General features: G+C 43.2%; 1 protein-coding gene across 1 annotated transcript; it reads left to right on the top strand.

The window, feature by feature from the left end:
• The first annotated feature begins 10,594 nt into the window (after nt 1-10,594).
• Nucleotides 10,595-15,701, top strand: neff2 (neuronal intermediate filament family member 2). Its single transcript, XM_018726408.2, has 3 exons — nt 10,595-11,763; nt 12,523-12,647; nt 14,654-15,701. The coding sequence occupies exons 1-3, from the start codon at nt 10,762-10,764 to the stop codon at nt 14,712-14,714; spliced, it is 1,188 nt and encodes a 395-aa protein (XP_018581924.1). The 5' UTR covers nt 10,595-10,761; the 3' UTR covers nt 14,715-15,701.
• The last annotated feature ends 801 nt before the right edge of the window (nt 15,702-16,502 follow it).

The following is a 16,502-nucleotide window of genomic DNA, read 5'->3' as shown; positions in this document are numbered from 1 at the left end:
TGTAATTTCTGCAAATTCCGTGGTGGTCTATCCTCTTGAGAAAGGCAATACTAATAAAATAATTAGCAGAAATGAGTTGCTAAACCCAAACTGTTGAAGCAATTCCTGGTTCTGAAAGGGCCCAGCCGCTCGTTTGTTTGTTTTTCAGTTCTTTTATAATTAATGGTAATTTTACCGTGAAAGTATGGCGGTAGCTCATGGAGTAGTTATCGAAAAGAAATTAGCGTCCTGAGTAAATTTAGACGTGAAGGTAAAATGTTGCAGGATGGTCCCTTCTCATGCAGATGTCCACAGCGTTTGTAATGCCATCTATTTGCTCTCAACCCCAGTATGCAGTCTTCCCATCACTCCACCGCTACCCCCACTATCCCGCCTGGCAGCTTCCACTTTAATTGCTCTGGACTAGGGAATGGGATCACAGCTGAGGAAGCAATCTGACAATCACAGGCAGACCCAAACAATTTGCACTAATTAATCACAGGAAGAATGAGTGGGTGCTGCCATGCTGGGGAGGGGTTGTGTCACAGGGAGTGGAGTTTCATCAGCTGGGTGACAGCAACCTCAGTCTGGGCCCATTTTGGGACACCATGGAGGAACCCCATTCTCAGAGACAGCAATCTGAAGATGACACTCCAGAGGCGAGCACGGCTGGACCTCCCCACACAGAGCGAGCAGCTGTTCCCTTAATGTGCTGTAATACCGCACACATTTGTGGACTCCAGTCCTAAAATGGAATGAGGTATTAGTGCTTGACAGTAGTGAGATGTTTCAGATTTATTCAAATATGCAAAGACTGAGAGATACTGATCAAATTCTGTAGAATAAATGTCTTAGAAAAAAAAAAGAAACTATGTAGGGGTTGTCCTCTGAAAATATTTAAATTTGACATATTTCTGATGTGGCCTTAAACGTAATGAGAAAGGAGTTGACTTTTTTTTCTGGGAGGAACTTTAAAGTGTGAGAAATATATACATTCATAAACAGAAAAGAAGTTATGGCAGTTTATAAAATGCGTAATGGTACTGGGGTAAACAAAATATGTGTGCATATGGCAGATTGTTTGGGGAAGCAAAGTATTTACATTAAATTAGTGCAAAGAAATTAGCACTTTTAAAAAAAAGTCATTTTAAATACAACGTACCTTTTTTAATAAATATTCAATAAAATGGTCAGTACTGGGGGGCGCGGTGGCGCAGTGGGTTGGACTGCAGTCCTGCTGTCCGGTGGGTCTGGGGTTCGAGTCCCGCTTGGGGTGCCTTGCGGCAGACTGGCGTCCCGTCCTGGGTGTGTCCCCTTCTCCCTCCGGCCTTACGCCCTGTGTTGCCGGGTAGGCTCCGGTTCCCCGTGACCCCGTAAGGGACAAGCGGTTCTGAAAATGTGTGTGTAAACTGCTTTTCTTATTAGCTATTTTTTCAAAGCTGTCAGCTGGAAGAGTCTGTAAAATGTTTTTATAAAATTCTATTTCCAGATGTATCAGTGTTTTCATCAATTTATCAATGAAATTTCCAATGTCCCACCAGTAAAGGCTTTTTAGAAATTATTAAAAAATTCTTGTGAATTAATTTTATTTGCACTTCAGAACCCATATCTTTCTGACACAGTATAAAGGGTATGTGTTCTCTAGTGTGAATTAAATTAACTCTCCTGAGTAGATGAAACATAAGAAAAATAATAGGAACCAGAGACAGTACCAGCTATTTATAAAAAGTTGATTAGTCCATCTAATATGATAAATGAAGATAACAATAACAACAAAGTAGTCAGTGCCTTTTAATCTAATCCCAGGATCATAATGACTAATTTACCATGTTTTATGGGTAGATAAATGTTAATTCTCATTTAGAGACTGGAATCCTTATTCAGATTAATGATTAAACACCAGAGGAATAACATGTGTTCAGATGAGAATTTATTGGAATTTAAATTTGAATCTGTTGAACTGTTTATTACAGTCATTTTCTGTAAAAAGTTATAAGTGCCTGGGGACAATGTCCTGTTAATTAAATATTTAAATACTGTCTGAGTAGCTCAGCATATTGACTGTCTTTATATTGTCATGATGCAGTCCAGTTTTGTTGAACGGACAGTTTTCCTGATGTACAACTGGGTGACATACATCACACATTTTTCTACAATATCACACAAAATTGTTTTCATAACATAGATAAATAGCAAGGAAATCACTGCACTGCACTTCTTCACAGGAATGTTGTTGAGCCATCTTTTGGTCACAGTTTGCAATGACAGGAAGGAAATTATTTATATTTACTATTATGTTGAGTGTCTTTAATTGTTAATAATAATAATAATAATAATTATTATTATTATTATTATTATTATTATTATTATTATTCAATCTGAGGGTCACAAACTGGCCAAGAGATGGGATAGTGAACGTAAATTATTATTATACCTGTTCTTAGGAATAATTACAGTAATTAATTCTTATTTCATGTTTTAAGTTACACTGGACAAAGATGCCAGCTGAATTAATGCTATTACTACTTGTAGAATTAATAATATAAATAATTATAATTATATTTGTTGTTAGTGGTGGCAGTAGTATGAATTCACCTGACACCTTTGTCTAAGATGACTTATTAAATAAGCACCTTTACATTGATTGACCAGTTGATTCAGACAGCAGTAACTGAAACAATACCTACTGACCCATAGACGTTAAGTCACTCTGGGAGCGTAAACAGTCAATCTCTCCATTTATTTGTAGAATGTGTCTAGACTATTCAAGCATTGACCAGGGACAGCTGGGGAGTAGTGGTTAGAGCTGCTGTCTTTGGCCCCAAAAGGCATTGGTTTGAATCTTGCCTCCGGCTGTAGTGTCCTTGAGCAAAGTACTTATCCTGAATTGCTCCAGTGCAATTATACACTTATAAAAGTGGGTGAATAGGAAAATACTGTAAGTGGCTCTGGAGAAAAGCATCAGCGCACAAACACTGTCTGAAACCGCTTGTCCCGAGCAGGGTTGCGCTGAACCGGAGCCTAACCCGGCAACACAGGGCGCAAGGCTGGAGGGGGAGGGGACACACATTTACATTTACACACCCAGGACAGGGCACCAGTCCGTCACAAGGCACCCCCAAGCAGGACTTGAACCCGGACCCGGCCAAACCCGCTGTGCCACTGCACCCCCTCTCCCTAGAAAGCAAATCAAAGGAAAGAAAATGTTCTCATATCCCATCCTTCCATTTACTTTGTTATCCGTTCTGGATTACAGAATGTTATGACCCTGCTCATCTGTCCAGCAGTGGAAGGGCCTCAGCCTTCAATGATGCATTAACAGAGCTCATGTTGATAGCTGTGAACAGTTAAGAGCTTCTTTTCCACTTTTGTGAACTCACAATGCTTTGTTGCAAGACTCTTACAGTTGCTTCGGCATTCTTAGAATGCCCTTATACAGAAAGAGAGTTATGAAGGAAATTTGACGCCAAATATCCATAACTAGCAGCAGCCTTAAAAATACTCTCACATGAGACCAAACCTGGGAGGTGTATATAAGCATATACTGTAGCGAGGGGACTTTTCCTCTTTAATTGGCCATTTGGTGTGTACTGATCTCATCGCCACACATATCCCATGGGATCTTTTATGAAGCAGTAATGGGGGGTCAGCCAGTCTCCCACCTGCCTTTGAGACCACAATGCTGCATTTCAGTGCTTTTCTTTCATGTATTTGTAAAGCAAGATAAATCAATACAGTGGTAAAAAACAAACCCTGTCAAACTTTCAAAGTCCTTAAAACCCCTTAACGTCAGCACTTTCTCATCATTTATCTGGTAGCTCTGACCCTCAACCTCTGTTCCGCCAGGACTAACACATAACACACACACACTGCCAGAATCGAAAACCTTTGTGTTTTTCATTTTGGACCTTTCATGTGTGGGACCACCAAGTGGGCAGAGGTGGAGTAGCATAGCAATGTGGATGGGGTGTGGAAAGCAATCAGGTCTTGTAGATAACAGGGATAAGATCCATTGATGGTTTTGTAGGCCATAACCAGAGTCTTGAATTTGATCGGGGCAGTTGTAGGAAGCCAATGCAAAGAGGTGGGGAGGGGAGATACTCGTGCAGCAGTATTTTGGATCAACTGGAGAAGTTTGATGGCAGACACCAGAAAGCCAGAGAGGAGAGAGTGACCAGTAGTCCAGGCAAGATATCACCATAAGAGAAGACAACATTATGTTTCCAATAGGTCTACATAGAGACATGTGAAAAGCTCAACTGGGGAAGTAGTGTGCAAAAAAAAGCTCTATATTTTAGAGTGGGTCCTCAAGGAAAGAAGCCCAGGTCTGCTATCAGTATCTAGCTAACAAGGGTCCTATGATGGTGAACTCAGCATATATGTTACTTGCAACAATAAAATGCTGAACCCTTCTGATGATGATCTGTTTTTACGTGAATAATTCAATGGAGAATAAAAGTGAAGGATTAGCCTTGCACCCGGTGTTTCTGGGATAGGCTCCAGTTCACTGCAACCCTGCTCAAGACAAGTGTTTATGGAAATTGGATAGACGGATGAAAGTGAAAGAAAACATTTCCAGTTCCAGTTACTGATTTAAGACCATTTGCCTTTTCTGCTACCCACATTTTCCAAATGTTCAGTTTACGATAAATATTTATGAAATTGAGACATTTTTTTCTTACGAGGATATAGTATGTGCTGGCTGTGAATAAGATTTGCTAATTGTGATTACTGGTTGGGATTAAACATTATAATGATTTCTGTGCGGAAAAATACAGTTGCGTCAGTTAATGTGCTTTCCCAGTTAGGGACTAAGTGTGTTTCTCTGAAACGGCAAAAGAGAACCTTTCAAATAAGATTATGGGCTTTGTTCCCTTTTAGAAGGACTCAATAAATTAGAGACAGAATGCTAATGAAATAATTTCCTATTTTCCTATTTTTCCTATTTCATTTCAAAGGCATGTACCTTATTGCCAGCCTTAACTTTTACATCAAAAATGGTCTCTGTTTCTCCAAAACAGTTGGCCTGACAAACTAATACAGATACAATGATCAACTGCTCCTGCTCTACGTACGTTTTTTTGGCTGTCTATATATCCGACTTTCTCTTTGCCCATCAGCCATCTGTTGGCAAGGAATCCATTACACTCAGCAAACTAAAGCCAGACTTTATTGGCCTTAATGGCACTGAGCTGAGCCGCCAAACCCTGTTATCACGTTAGGAGGGACCCCTCCTTGGCTAATCATAGCAGCCTAACTCAATTTCTCTATGATGAAGAGGGAGGATAAATGGCAGTTAATGGAGGAAGAATGATCTCACAAATACAGAAAACTCAATTCATTTCTCCGGGAGAGCAATCTGTCCGATTCAGTGCTAATGGAGTGGAGTTTCATTAGGATTCAAGCCTAGACACCGGGAGATCCTTTGACTAGACTGGAGACAGAGCTCAAACTTTGTGCTTCACAATAACCTGCGGCTGCGGCAGTGATTGTAGTTGTCATACTAATCATCATTGCAGGAGTAGCCACTTAAATGGGTGGGAATCAACTCTAAAGAGTCCTGGAAATAATGCTGTCAGTGGTTTCACTGTGTAATTAGCAGCGCTGCTGTCTCACAGCACCTGGGTGATGCAAGGGGACATGGGTTCGATTCCCGCTCAGTCTGTGTGGTGTTTGCATGTTCTCCACGTGTGTGTGGGTTTCCTCCGGGTGCTCTAGTTTCCTCCCACAGTCCAAAGACATGTGGTTCAGGTTCCCCATAGTGTGTGTGTTCCACTGATGTATGGATGAGTGACCTGGTGTAAGTAGTGTATCTAGCAGTGTAAGCCACCGTGGTGAATAAGGTGTGTGGGCTCATAACACTACATAGAGTTCATTGGAAGCCACTTTGGAGAAAAGGGTCTGCTAAATAAATAAATGTAAATGCAATCATAACTAGCATCATACAGAGTAAGTTCTGGGGCACAAAGACAGCTGGTAGTGCATAGGACAAATTCACTTTTTCATGACTGACTCCACAGCAGTCCAGTAAAAATATACAGTAAATAAATGCACAAAAACACTGAAGTGCATTCAAAGAGTTCCGCACATGCTGTACTTCCGACAATCTGTGCTTCTAAACAATTCACGTAACATTTTCATTTGGCATGAAAAAGTGTTTTGCCAGCTAAAGAAAATAACTGTTTACGACAAAATACATATTGCGCAACCAGTGCTAACGTGAACAGTGGATGAAGCAGGGAAAGATGGCAGAGACAAAGAAAAGCAAAGCCAAAAATGGCACGCCATTACTACTATACACCATCAGATCAACTATGGACCAACTGTCAGAAGACATCAACACACACTAAAAACTGGTGTGAACCACTGTGTATTATTCACACACACACACACATCTTCAGAGCCGCTTGTCCCATATGGGGTCACGGAGCCTACCCGGCAACACAGGGCGTAAGGCCGGAGGGGGAGGGGACACACCCAGGACGGGACGCCAGTCCATCGCAAGGTACCCCAAGCGGGACTCGAACCCCAGACCCACCGGACAGCAGGACTGTGGTCCAACCCACTGTGCCACCGCACCCCCTGTGTATTATTCATTCAACATAAAAAAATTATGAGGATGATTATTTATCTAGTTTGCCATAATATGACAGGTATGCTTGACTTGGGCAGCAGGGTAGAGTACGAACTCAAAAGTAGGTGCAAGATGTGCTCTCATTTGTGCCATTTACAAGGCATCTACACAACGGAAAATGATGGACAAGAATGGGTCGTCTCTGGGGCGGGGGGATGGGGGTGGACACCTGGCACATTCATTATAAAATGTGCAAATAAGGGGTGAACCCCAACTGAATTAAGTCAATTGACATGAGGCGCATTAAGCCATTCTAATGCTGATTGATGGGGAAGCAAAAGAAAGACACATTCTTAGGAAACTCCATGGAAAAGTGTATTTTTTTAAACTGTATCTGTGAAGTTTCAGTCGCATTGATTTTTCAATTTATTTTTATAGAGCACTCTTTTCACGCAGTGATGCGTAGCGCTGAACAAAGAATCACAGACATAATATAAATAAACGATTAGCTGAACATTACATTTTTACAACAGTTATATTAGTTATTAAAGCTATAAGGAAGCCCATTGGGGGAGCATGGTAGCACAGCAGGTTAGACTGAGTCCTGCTGGGGTTCGAGTCCTGCTTGGGGTGCCCTGTGATGGACTGGTGCCCCGTCCTGGGTGCGTCCCCTTCCCCTCCAGCCCTGCGTCCTATGTTGCCGGGTTAGGCTCCGGCTCTCCCGCAACCCCATATGGGACAAGTGGTTCAGATGGTGTGTGTACATACAGTATATTATATTATATTATATTATATTATATTATAAGAATGCAGATCACCAGGACACACTCCATCCCAGAGCAGCACTGGCGCACACTGTTGTAACTGAATTTTTTCAGGAGTTTCAATAACAAAGCGCAGCAGCACCTAAGTTTTTTCTCTCACCAGATGTTGTCCATCAAGGAAAGAACTCCTACCATGAATTGTCACTAGATGGCAATGTACATCTAATATTAAAATATAGCAGGACCAGGCTGTGGAAATTCAGTCTGACCTTAAAAGCCAGTTTCTACCTACCCGTGTTACCTGGGGTTACCTCAGTAAGCAGAAAGAGGCCGTAATTTCTCAAAATTATGGGATAAATTGAACTTTCTACTTAATGGTGGTTCACAGAACTTAAGATCATAAGCTCACAATGTGGTTCAGCACAAAAGTCACAGTAAGCACCATAAAAGAGATCAGCAGGGGATGATATTTCTGAGAACAGGTAAAGCTTCCTATTTAGGAGCTCAGAAAATGCCTTGTGCATGACTTCAAGAGTCATCCATTTATACTGTAGCATGCAGCTGGATATTCACTGAAATGGTTTAGCTTGGAAGACTTGCCCAGCAGGCTCGGCAAGATCTTGCTCTCTGGGAGGGGATTTGAGTCCTGTTTGGGGTGCCTTGTGATGGACTGGCATCCCATCCTGGATGTGCACCTTCTCCCTCCAGCTTTGTGCCCTGTGTTGCTGGCTTAGGCTCTGGCTTTCCTCAGGACAAGTGGCTTCAGCCAGTGTGTGTGTGTACTTACCCAGCAGGACAGCAGAAAATAGCTTGAGGGATATGTGTCCACCTGCATTAGCAATTTTACATGCTGAACATTATTGGAATTCAAGGACAAGTGAACTCTCTTGTCAGTCTGAACTGTTCTGGCCAAAGGAATGGTTGGGTAAGTGGTTTTCTGGCACATACATGTACAGTATAATATACAGACCTATGTATATAGAGGAACCACAAATATTTCAATAGTCTCATAAACAAATCCAAATATGGGAAAAGAGCCACATACTGTAATATTACTAATTTAGTTTGCCTTTACTAGAAAGAAGGATGCATGTACCCTCCTTATAAAACTGAAACCAACTGTATTGCATGTAGTTCAGGTCTTTCTAAGTAGTACAATTACAGTACTGTTTGAAAGTACAGTATGTGAATCCCTTGTGTCCATTTGTTTTACCACAAGATCTTTTACGAATCAGAATAAGTCTTCCTTATCTGTCATAATAGGTGTGTAATTATCAATTCCACATGTTGAATTGGAAATCATCTCCGTAGTCAAAAAAGGAAAGTAGTGCTGGTGCAAAAATAAGTGAACCCCCAGTTGCATTGGTCAAACCCAGTAGAAATCAAAATCATTTATTCATAAGATTTAAATTTATTCATTCAGCTGATGCTTTTCTTCAGAGAAATTTACAGTATTTACTATTACTTACCCATTTATACAGCTGGGTAATGTCACTGGAGCAATTCAGGTTAAGTTCCTTCCTCAAGCTTACTACAGGTGGGAATCAAACCTGTGACCTTTCAGTCTACAGGCACAAGTGCTAACCACTATATTACCAGCTGTACCCAAGTTCAAGAATTTATTGGTTTATTTTAATATTTTATACAACAATAATGCCCATCATGATATTACTAATGAGAATGAAGGATAGAGCCATTGTAGATTTTGTAATGTGAACTGTCTAAATTTGCTGAGAAAACAAGATATTCCTGATAGGCTGCTAAGGTGATTAAACAAGCAGTTCGAAACCCTTTGAAATGATTGCGCTAATACTTGTGTCAACAATGAGGAAGATGTGGAAAATATTGTTGCACTAAAAAGGGACAGTTGTCAAAAGTCACAATCGTATCACAGAGACACCAAAAACTAGCTAGGAACTAGGAACACATCGAGCTTTTGAAAGAACCAGCAAAATAATGTATAACAAAAACGAGTGTCAAGCCAAAAAAATGAACACAAAGAAGCATGTCTCACATTGAATATTGCACTGCACCACAACAGCAGAAGTAAATTTATTTTTAGTTCAAATCCCATGGGATGCCTTGCTAGAGCAATTTTGAGCTCAAGTATTGAGGTAATTGCTGTGCCTGAATGTTAATTTGTGTGACTGGGCAACATTATTCATAGGCAATGACGCAGCAGGTACTATAGTGGCTAAGGAGGGAGACTAAAAACCTAAAGGGTTGGGGTTCACATCCAAGGAAGGTTAGGGTTAGATATTATCATGAGCTGGCTAGTTCAGCTGGGGGACAGCGGATAGTGTTAAAGCTGTTACCTTTGGCTCTAAAGGTGTCAGGTTTGATCCCTAGCTATAGTACCACAGAGCAAGGTACCTACCCCCAATTGCCCTAGAAAACAAACCAAAAAAAGAATTACCCAGCTGTATAAATGGGTAAATAATTGTAAGTAGCTTTGGGGAAAAATGCCAGTTGAAGTGCTCTAATATAATAAGTATATATATGGATGAAACTGTAGACCATTTTGGACTAATTCACTGGACAAGCATTTATTAATGCGTCCAGAACAGCATCTCCTACAGCTAAAGGATATGCACGTAAAATCCTTACGCCCTTGCCTTTTTCTGACTCCACATGCACAAAATCCAGTTTCTTTTGTCTGATACTGGAGGGCTCACAATGCAGGATTTCACTGTGAGTGAGTATAGGAGTAGGGATTGCGTGTTGGAACAACAGCAGGGACATCGCTGCTTAACATTTTCACTTGGTTAGATGTTTGGTTCAAAGACACGGTCATCAATGTCCCAGTGCGAAAAACCCATAGTATACTCTGATTTAAATATCCTTGGCTCTGTGATGCATATCATCCTGCAGTAATATTCTAACAGCATCTGACCAAAGAGTATATCATCTAAAAAAAGATCAAATTTAATTCTATAGTGCTTTGAAAACATAAAACATAATTTTCATTGCATCATCGAAACCTTGAGTATTTTTCATAGGAAACAGCTGAAATGTCCCCAAAATATTAAACAAGCAGAAACGGGGACGGTGCAAAAAGTAGTAAGCACAATCACAGCGCTGGACAAGCGACAGACAGCAGATGCTGACACAAAAAAATGGGAGGGAAGAAAGCTCCCTCCCACCTCTGTCCTGCCGAGCAAGCGGAACAGAGAACCAGAAAGGCAAGCAACCATGTTGCCTCACTGCAGCAGCCTGCCATTGGCTGCGCGGATGCTGACTGCTTCTTATGTCTGCTGCATCCCTGTGGATAGGGGAGGGGGGGGAGCGGGGGGCTGTGCGTATAAAAGGTACGGCTCTGCGGCATTTCCGAACTGGTGCAGTGCAAAGGCTTGCTCCGCGAGAGTGTGCAGAAAAAGGGGGATTTGAAATTACCTGCAAAGAAACATCCATTGAAAATCTCAACAAAAAAAAAAGATCTCCATCATGAACTACGATGTCTACACCTCCCGTCGCCCTAGGGATGACTACTGGGGCTCCCGCTCTGCGAAGCCCTCCGTCTCATCCTCCCTGTACTCTAGCCACCGCTCTCTTTCCTCCACCAAAAGGTCCGTGAGGGTCACCTCCTGCTCCATGATGGACCTAGCTGAGAGGATGGACCTGGCCCAGGTGAGCACGCTCAATGCTGAGCTGCTGGGGCTGAGGGCCAAGGAGAAGGAGCAGCTTGTGGGTCTCAACGACCGATTTGCCATCTACATAGAAAAGGTCCACCAACTAGAGCAGCAAAACAAAGTATTGCTTCTCGAGCTGGAGGCCCTGCGCCAACGGCAGTGCGACCCCTCTCGCCTGCAGCTCCTCTATGAGCAGGAAGTGCGTGGCCTGCGTACGCTGCTGGACACCGAGGCCAACGAGAAGATGCGGATGGAGGCCGAGCGTGACCACCTGCTGGACGTCCACGGGCAGCTTAAGGAGCGCTACGAAGAGGAGGTGCGTCTGCGCCTCGAGGCAGAAGATGCCCTGGAGAGGGTGCGCGAGGAGGCCGGTCGTGCAGCCCTGGCTAACTCTGATGCGGAGGCTAGCGTAGCATCCCTGGCCGAGGAGATCGCCTTCCTCAAGAAGGTGTTCACCGAGGAGCATGCCGAGCTGACAGCTCAGGTGCGGGCAGCTGGCGTGACGGTGGATGTGGAGATGGCCCGGCCTGACCTTTCCGCCGCCTTGCGGGAGATACGCACCCAGTATGAAAAGCTGGCCAACAAGAACATGCAAGCAGCAGAGGAATGGTACCGCACCAAGTTTGCCAGCGTGGCGGAGATGGCCAGCAAGAACGGCGAGGCGGTACGTTCCATTCGAGAGGAGACCTCCGAGTACAGACGACTGCTGCAGTCCCGTTCCGCCGAGATAGAGGCCCTACGGAACATCATCGACTCCCTCAACAAACAGCTGGAGGACCTGGAGGAGAGACAGGGCAAGGAGGTGGCCAAGTACCAGGTAAAAAAAAAAAAAAAAATCTTACTGTTAGCACATGGTTTTTGAAGGATTTAGGGTTACTACCGTTAGGGTTAGCAGGGTTATGGTAATGCTAGGCTATACTATGGTACCAGGAGGCACCATTACAAGGATGTCACTGGTTCCAATTTGAAAGTAGTGCATGGCTGGTGTGTCTCATTGCAAGACTGTCTTCTATATCACCCGTTTTACAATGAAGGTCCAGTCTCTTTATGAGTCAGGCTGTAAAACGAGAGGGTTGAGGTTAACATTTCATCGTCGGCGCCAGCTTCAGAGCCGTCGTTCTTCGATGGCGTCATTGTGTTACAACAGCACCAGGCTCTCTGAAATCCTGTATCGACATCGTTTTAGCTTTGAGAGGCGGAGCTGTACCACATCTCTTCTAGCAGATTCAAAATGAGATTTACCTCGAGGGGACTGATCAGTCGCAGATGCTGTAGATGTTCCTGTGAAATGCGGAACCGAGCAGCTGGTTCGTGTCGTTTACATTTATTCGTTTAGCTGATGCTTTTCTCCAAAGCGATATACAGTGTTAAGCTACCTACAATTATTTACCCATTTATACGCCTGGGTAATTTTAGTGCAGCATTTTAGGGTAAGTGCCTTGCTCAAGGGCACTGCAGCTGGAGGTGGGATTCAAACCTGTTACCTTTGGGTCCTAAGGCAGCAGCCCCGAGAACTATGTTACCAGGTGCTATCAGCTGCTATCAGTTGGCTTCTGTGTCAATCTGTTATTTTTAGGAGAGGATCAATGAGCTGGAGAAGGACATCACTGATGCCAAGCAGGAGATGGCCCGCTACCTGAGAGAATACCAAGATCTCCTGAATGTCAAAATGGCCCTTGACATTGAAATTGCTGCTTATAGGTAAGGTCTCATGTCAATATCAATAAGACTTGGAGCGTGTGGTGAGCGCACACGCATCCCCTCGGTCCGCGCGACTGCAAATGACCTTCCTCTCCGACAGGGCTCGGTCGGAATCGATTTTCAATTTGCTGTATTCTTTTTTTGGTCACTTTTTCTTCTCTTTTATCACAGCTCAGTTTGGTCCAAGTGAAAAGGCTGCAAGAAATGCTTTTATAAATTTGGGAGGCTAACATTTGTCCCAGTCATCCTGCTTTTGTTTTCTTTGGTTCCTGGGCACTAATAAAAAAGGGCAAAAGGAGGATTTCGAGTATTACGCAACCACGAGCAATCTCGCTTGAATTATTTTGTTGCTGAGCTAAGCTTTCATGTAACACAACAATTTTTCCCTGTTTATATTGCTGGGCATTTTGCAGTTGCAGTACAGGCTGGGTAGTAGAACCATTAACCTTAACCTTCAGATGAGATGACAGATGTATGTTCATTGCCATAACGCTCACTGAGCCTTTCACCTGTTTCCATCATCAATGAATATGAAGTTGAGTTACCGTTAGCGTATATAGAATAATTTACTGGTTCGAAGCCTTTCACTATATGAATCACTCCTCCTGCCACTAACTGTCAAGGTTTGTCTGAAGGACAAGGAACAGCTGTTTGATTTCATCTGGGAGCATCCAGCAGGAGCAACACGTGACGACAAGAGAAAGAGGACATTATGAAGATTGTGGCCAAGGCTGAGATATAAACCTGGGCTCTCTGATGTTCTCCATAGCATTTACATACAGAATACATAATGAAATGATTATGTGCATGTAACTCAAACAATACTTTTAGTACAAAACAAGTAATAACTTGATCTGGTATAAACTAGATATAATAACTGAAGTAATTCCAGTAGACTACTTCTAGATTATCATCAAGAGTATTAACAGTAGGGGGATGCGGTGGCGCAGTGGCGCAGTGGGTTGGACCGGGTCCTGCTCTCCGGTAGGTCTGGGGTTCGAGTCCCACTTGGGGTGCCTTGTGATGGACTGGCGTCCTGTCCTGGGTGTGTCCCTTCTGTCCTGTGTTACCGGGTAGGGTCCGGTTCCCCGCGACCCCATATGGGATAAGCAGTTTAGAAAATGTGTGTGTATTAACAGCAATAATATCCATTTATATTATTAAGTATTAATCTTTGAAAACTTTAAAAGCATCTTTTGGGTTACAAGGGGATTCACTATCTTTGACAATACTGGTGCCTATCTTATGCATGATCCATGAAAACCATTTCTTGCTATAAGCCCCACAAGCAGTTGCTTAAGGCCCCAAAGTCACCAGGGGGGGCCACTGTGAGTGTTTTTTTTTTTTAACCTCCCCAATAACATTCTCCTGTTGGCTTTTAATGAAAAATGTTATATTCAGTGCATAATTCAGGAAAACGTTTCTTTTTCTTCTTTTTTTGTTATTCAAAGATTGAAAAGGAGTTAGTTATTTATTATTGTGTTTATTCAGACGTTCAAGGGATTTTCACTTTGAAATAGTTATTTATTCAGCAGTTCTTTATTTATAGTGCATTTATCTTATTGCTAATTAAAAGGTTTTGATCAAAATGAATTTATGAAGTATTAAGTCCTTTAAGGGGGGCACGGTGGGATGGACCGGGTCCTGCTCTTCAGTGGGTCTGGGGTTCGAGTCCCGCTTGGGGTGCCTTGCGACGGACTGGTGTCCCGTCCTGGGTGTGTCCCCTCCCCCTACGCCCTGTGTTGCCAGGTAGGCTCCGGTTCCCTGCGACCCCGTATGGGACGAGCGGTTCTGGAAGTGTGTGTGTGTGTGTGTGTGTGTGTGTGTGTGTAAGTCCTTTAAGTATTCATTCCCTGGGGGCTGGGTAGAATGTTGCTCAGAGCCTCCAAAGGCTCAGGAACGGGCTTGTCTGCAAGAAGCCAACCTTCAGGAACATGCAATTTGTTGCATTGTCATGCTGAAGGTCACCAATTTTGTTCTCAGCGTGCAAGCGTCTCTCTCCACAGGAAGCTCCTGGAGGGAGAAGAGATCCGGCTGAGTTTCCCCTCCCTGCCAGCTCTCACCTAAACGCATCTGAACCCGAAGCCAGAACTGCCCTTGTTCCGAACAAGAGGTCCATCATAAACTCCCCCTTCTTCTCCACACACTTGGATGCGAAAGGCTGAAATGAGAAGGCACCACACAAGATAGGGAGGGCACCGAGCAGCCGCTGCACCACGATGGCGGGGACATGAGAGCCAAGCCAACATCGCAATATCCTTTTGGTAGGGCCTGTGTGTTTCAGCAAACTCCCAGTGTAAGGCTGAGATTTGACACTACCCTAATTGAGGCGCAAACATTTGACCAATTGTTTGCAAAGGTAGGTCAAAATCTAACGGAAGCCAATTGGCTGATGTTTCGGTACAGCTTTTATTACATTTGTTAGAAGCTGGGGAGACCTTCACTGGACTTCGATTCTACCAACAGGATATTGTCCTGCACATCTGGTTCTGTTCTTTTATTCTGCAAACCAGTGTTTAGTTCCAGTAAGTCTTTCATTTATGGAGTCAGTCTTTTTTGGCTTTTTTTCCCTCGATATTTGTATTCACGTACTGCGTGCTTCGAGCGAGGATATGTATTTGTTTTGGACCACTTTCCCAAAGTAACTAAGCGACTGATCGCCACTAATTTTGATGGGAAATTCAAATTGTCTTCCAGCTTGAAAATGTAGTTTCTTGCAAAATGTGTCCCTCTGGTTAAAAAGAAAGTAAGAAAGTGAAAAGCTTTGCTGGACTAGATTTCAGTATCAAATTGAACTTTCAACACCTCCTTTGGTTTTTCTTTTACCTATTCAGTCCATTTCTGCTCTGTACGTCCATCAAACGCAAATTAAATGTTGACTATCTTGAAACAGAAACAAAAATAAATAAAAAAAAGGAACAGTATAACTGGGTACCCAAGCTTTATCCTGTGTCGATCTTAGATCTGACTTATGGTTTTAAAACAAGCATAATAACACTGTACGTGCCAGCAACTTGCTGAATAAACAAATACTGGTAAAGGCATTACTCAGCAGTAAGAGCGTCTGTCTTTTTTGAATACTTCACTATTTCTTTTTGTGGTCTGCTTCTGATTTCCAGCAAATGCTGATAAATTCCCTTCTTAAGCACAGACAGAAAGCTAATGTACTCGCAGATGGTTTCCATGCAAACAAGAATTCCAAGAGATTGGTACATTGTGGTGTACTGTAGTACTGTAGTATTATTGCATGTTGTATGATAATACTACAGTACTACAGTACACTACATACTACAGTCACAGTATTACCATTTCATTGCTTAACCAGTGCTTATTCAAAGCACCTTAGAAGCATATATGTAATTATATGAATGTATTCTGGAATGGGGGCTGTGGTGGCACAGCGGGTTTGGCCGGGTCCTGCTCTCTGGTGGGCCTGAGGCTCGAGTCCTTCCTAGGGTGCCTTGTGATGGACTGGCATCCCGTCCTGGGTGTGTCCCCTCCCCCTTCAGCCTTGTGCCCTGTGTTGTCGGGTTAGGCTCCGGTTCACCTTGGGACAAGTGGTTTCAGACAGTGGGTGCGTGTGTGTATTCTGGAATATCCATTTAAATGATTTCACATCTGTTTGCTGCTAGAAGCTCTTTTTTTTGTGGCGGTAACCTTACAGTCCTTCCTGATGAGATCCTATCAGTCCAAGAGGGTAAGAAGTCAGTTTGGTCAGTGGGGCTGGGATGTGTACTGCATCTCCCATCATACCAGCATGCACTGCTCTGGGCTGCCTGCAATGCAGCTGTAGCCTTGTAACCCCACTCTCTGCAGCGTGCCCTCCAGTGGTTTTCTCCACTGGGTGCAATGCAG

Source organism: Scleropages formosus, chromosome 24, assembly GCF_900964775.1.
Source record: "Scleropages formosus chromosome 24, fSclFor1.1, whole genome shotgun sequence".
NCBI lineage: Eukaryota > Metazoa > Chordata > Actinopteri > Osteoglossiformes > Osteoglossidae > Scleropages > Scleropages formosus.
This window is presented reverse-complemented; position numbering and strand designations above follow the sequence as displayed.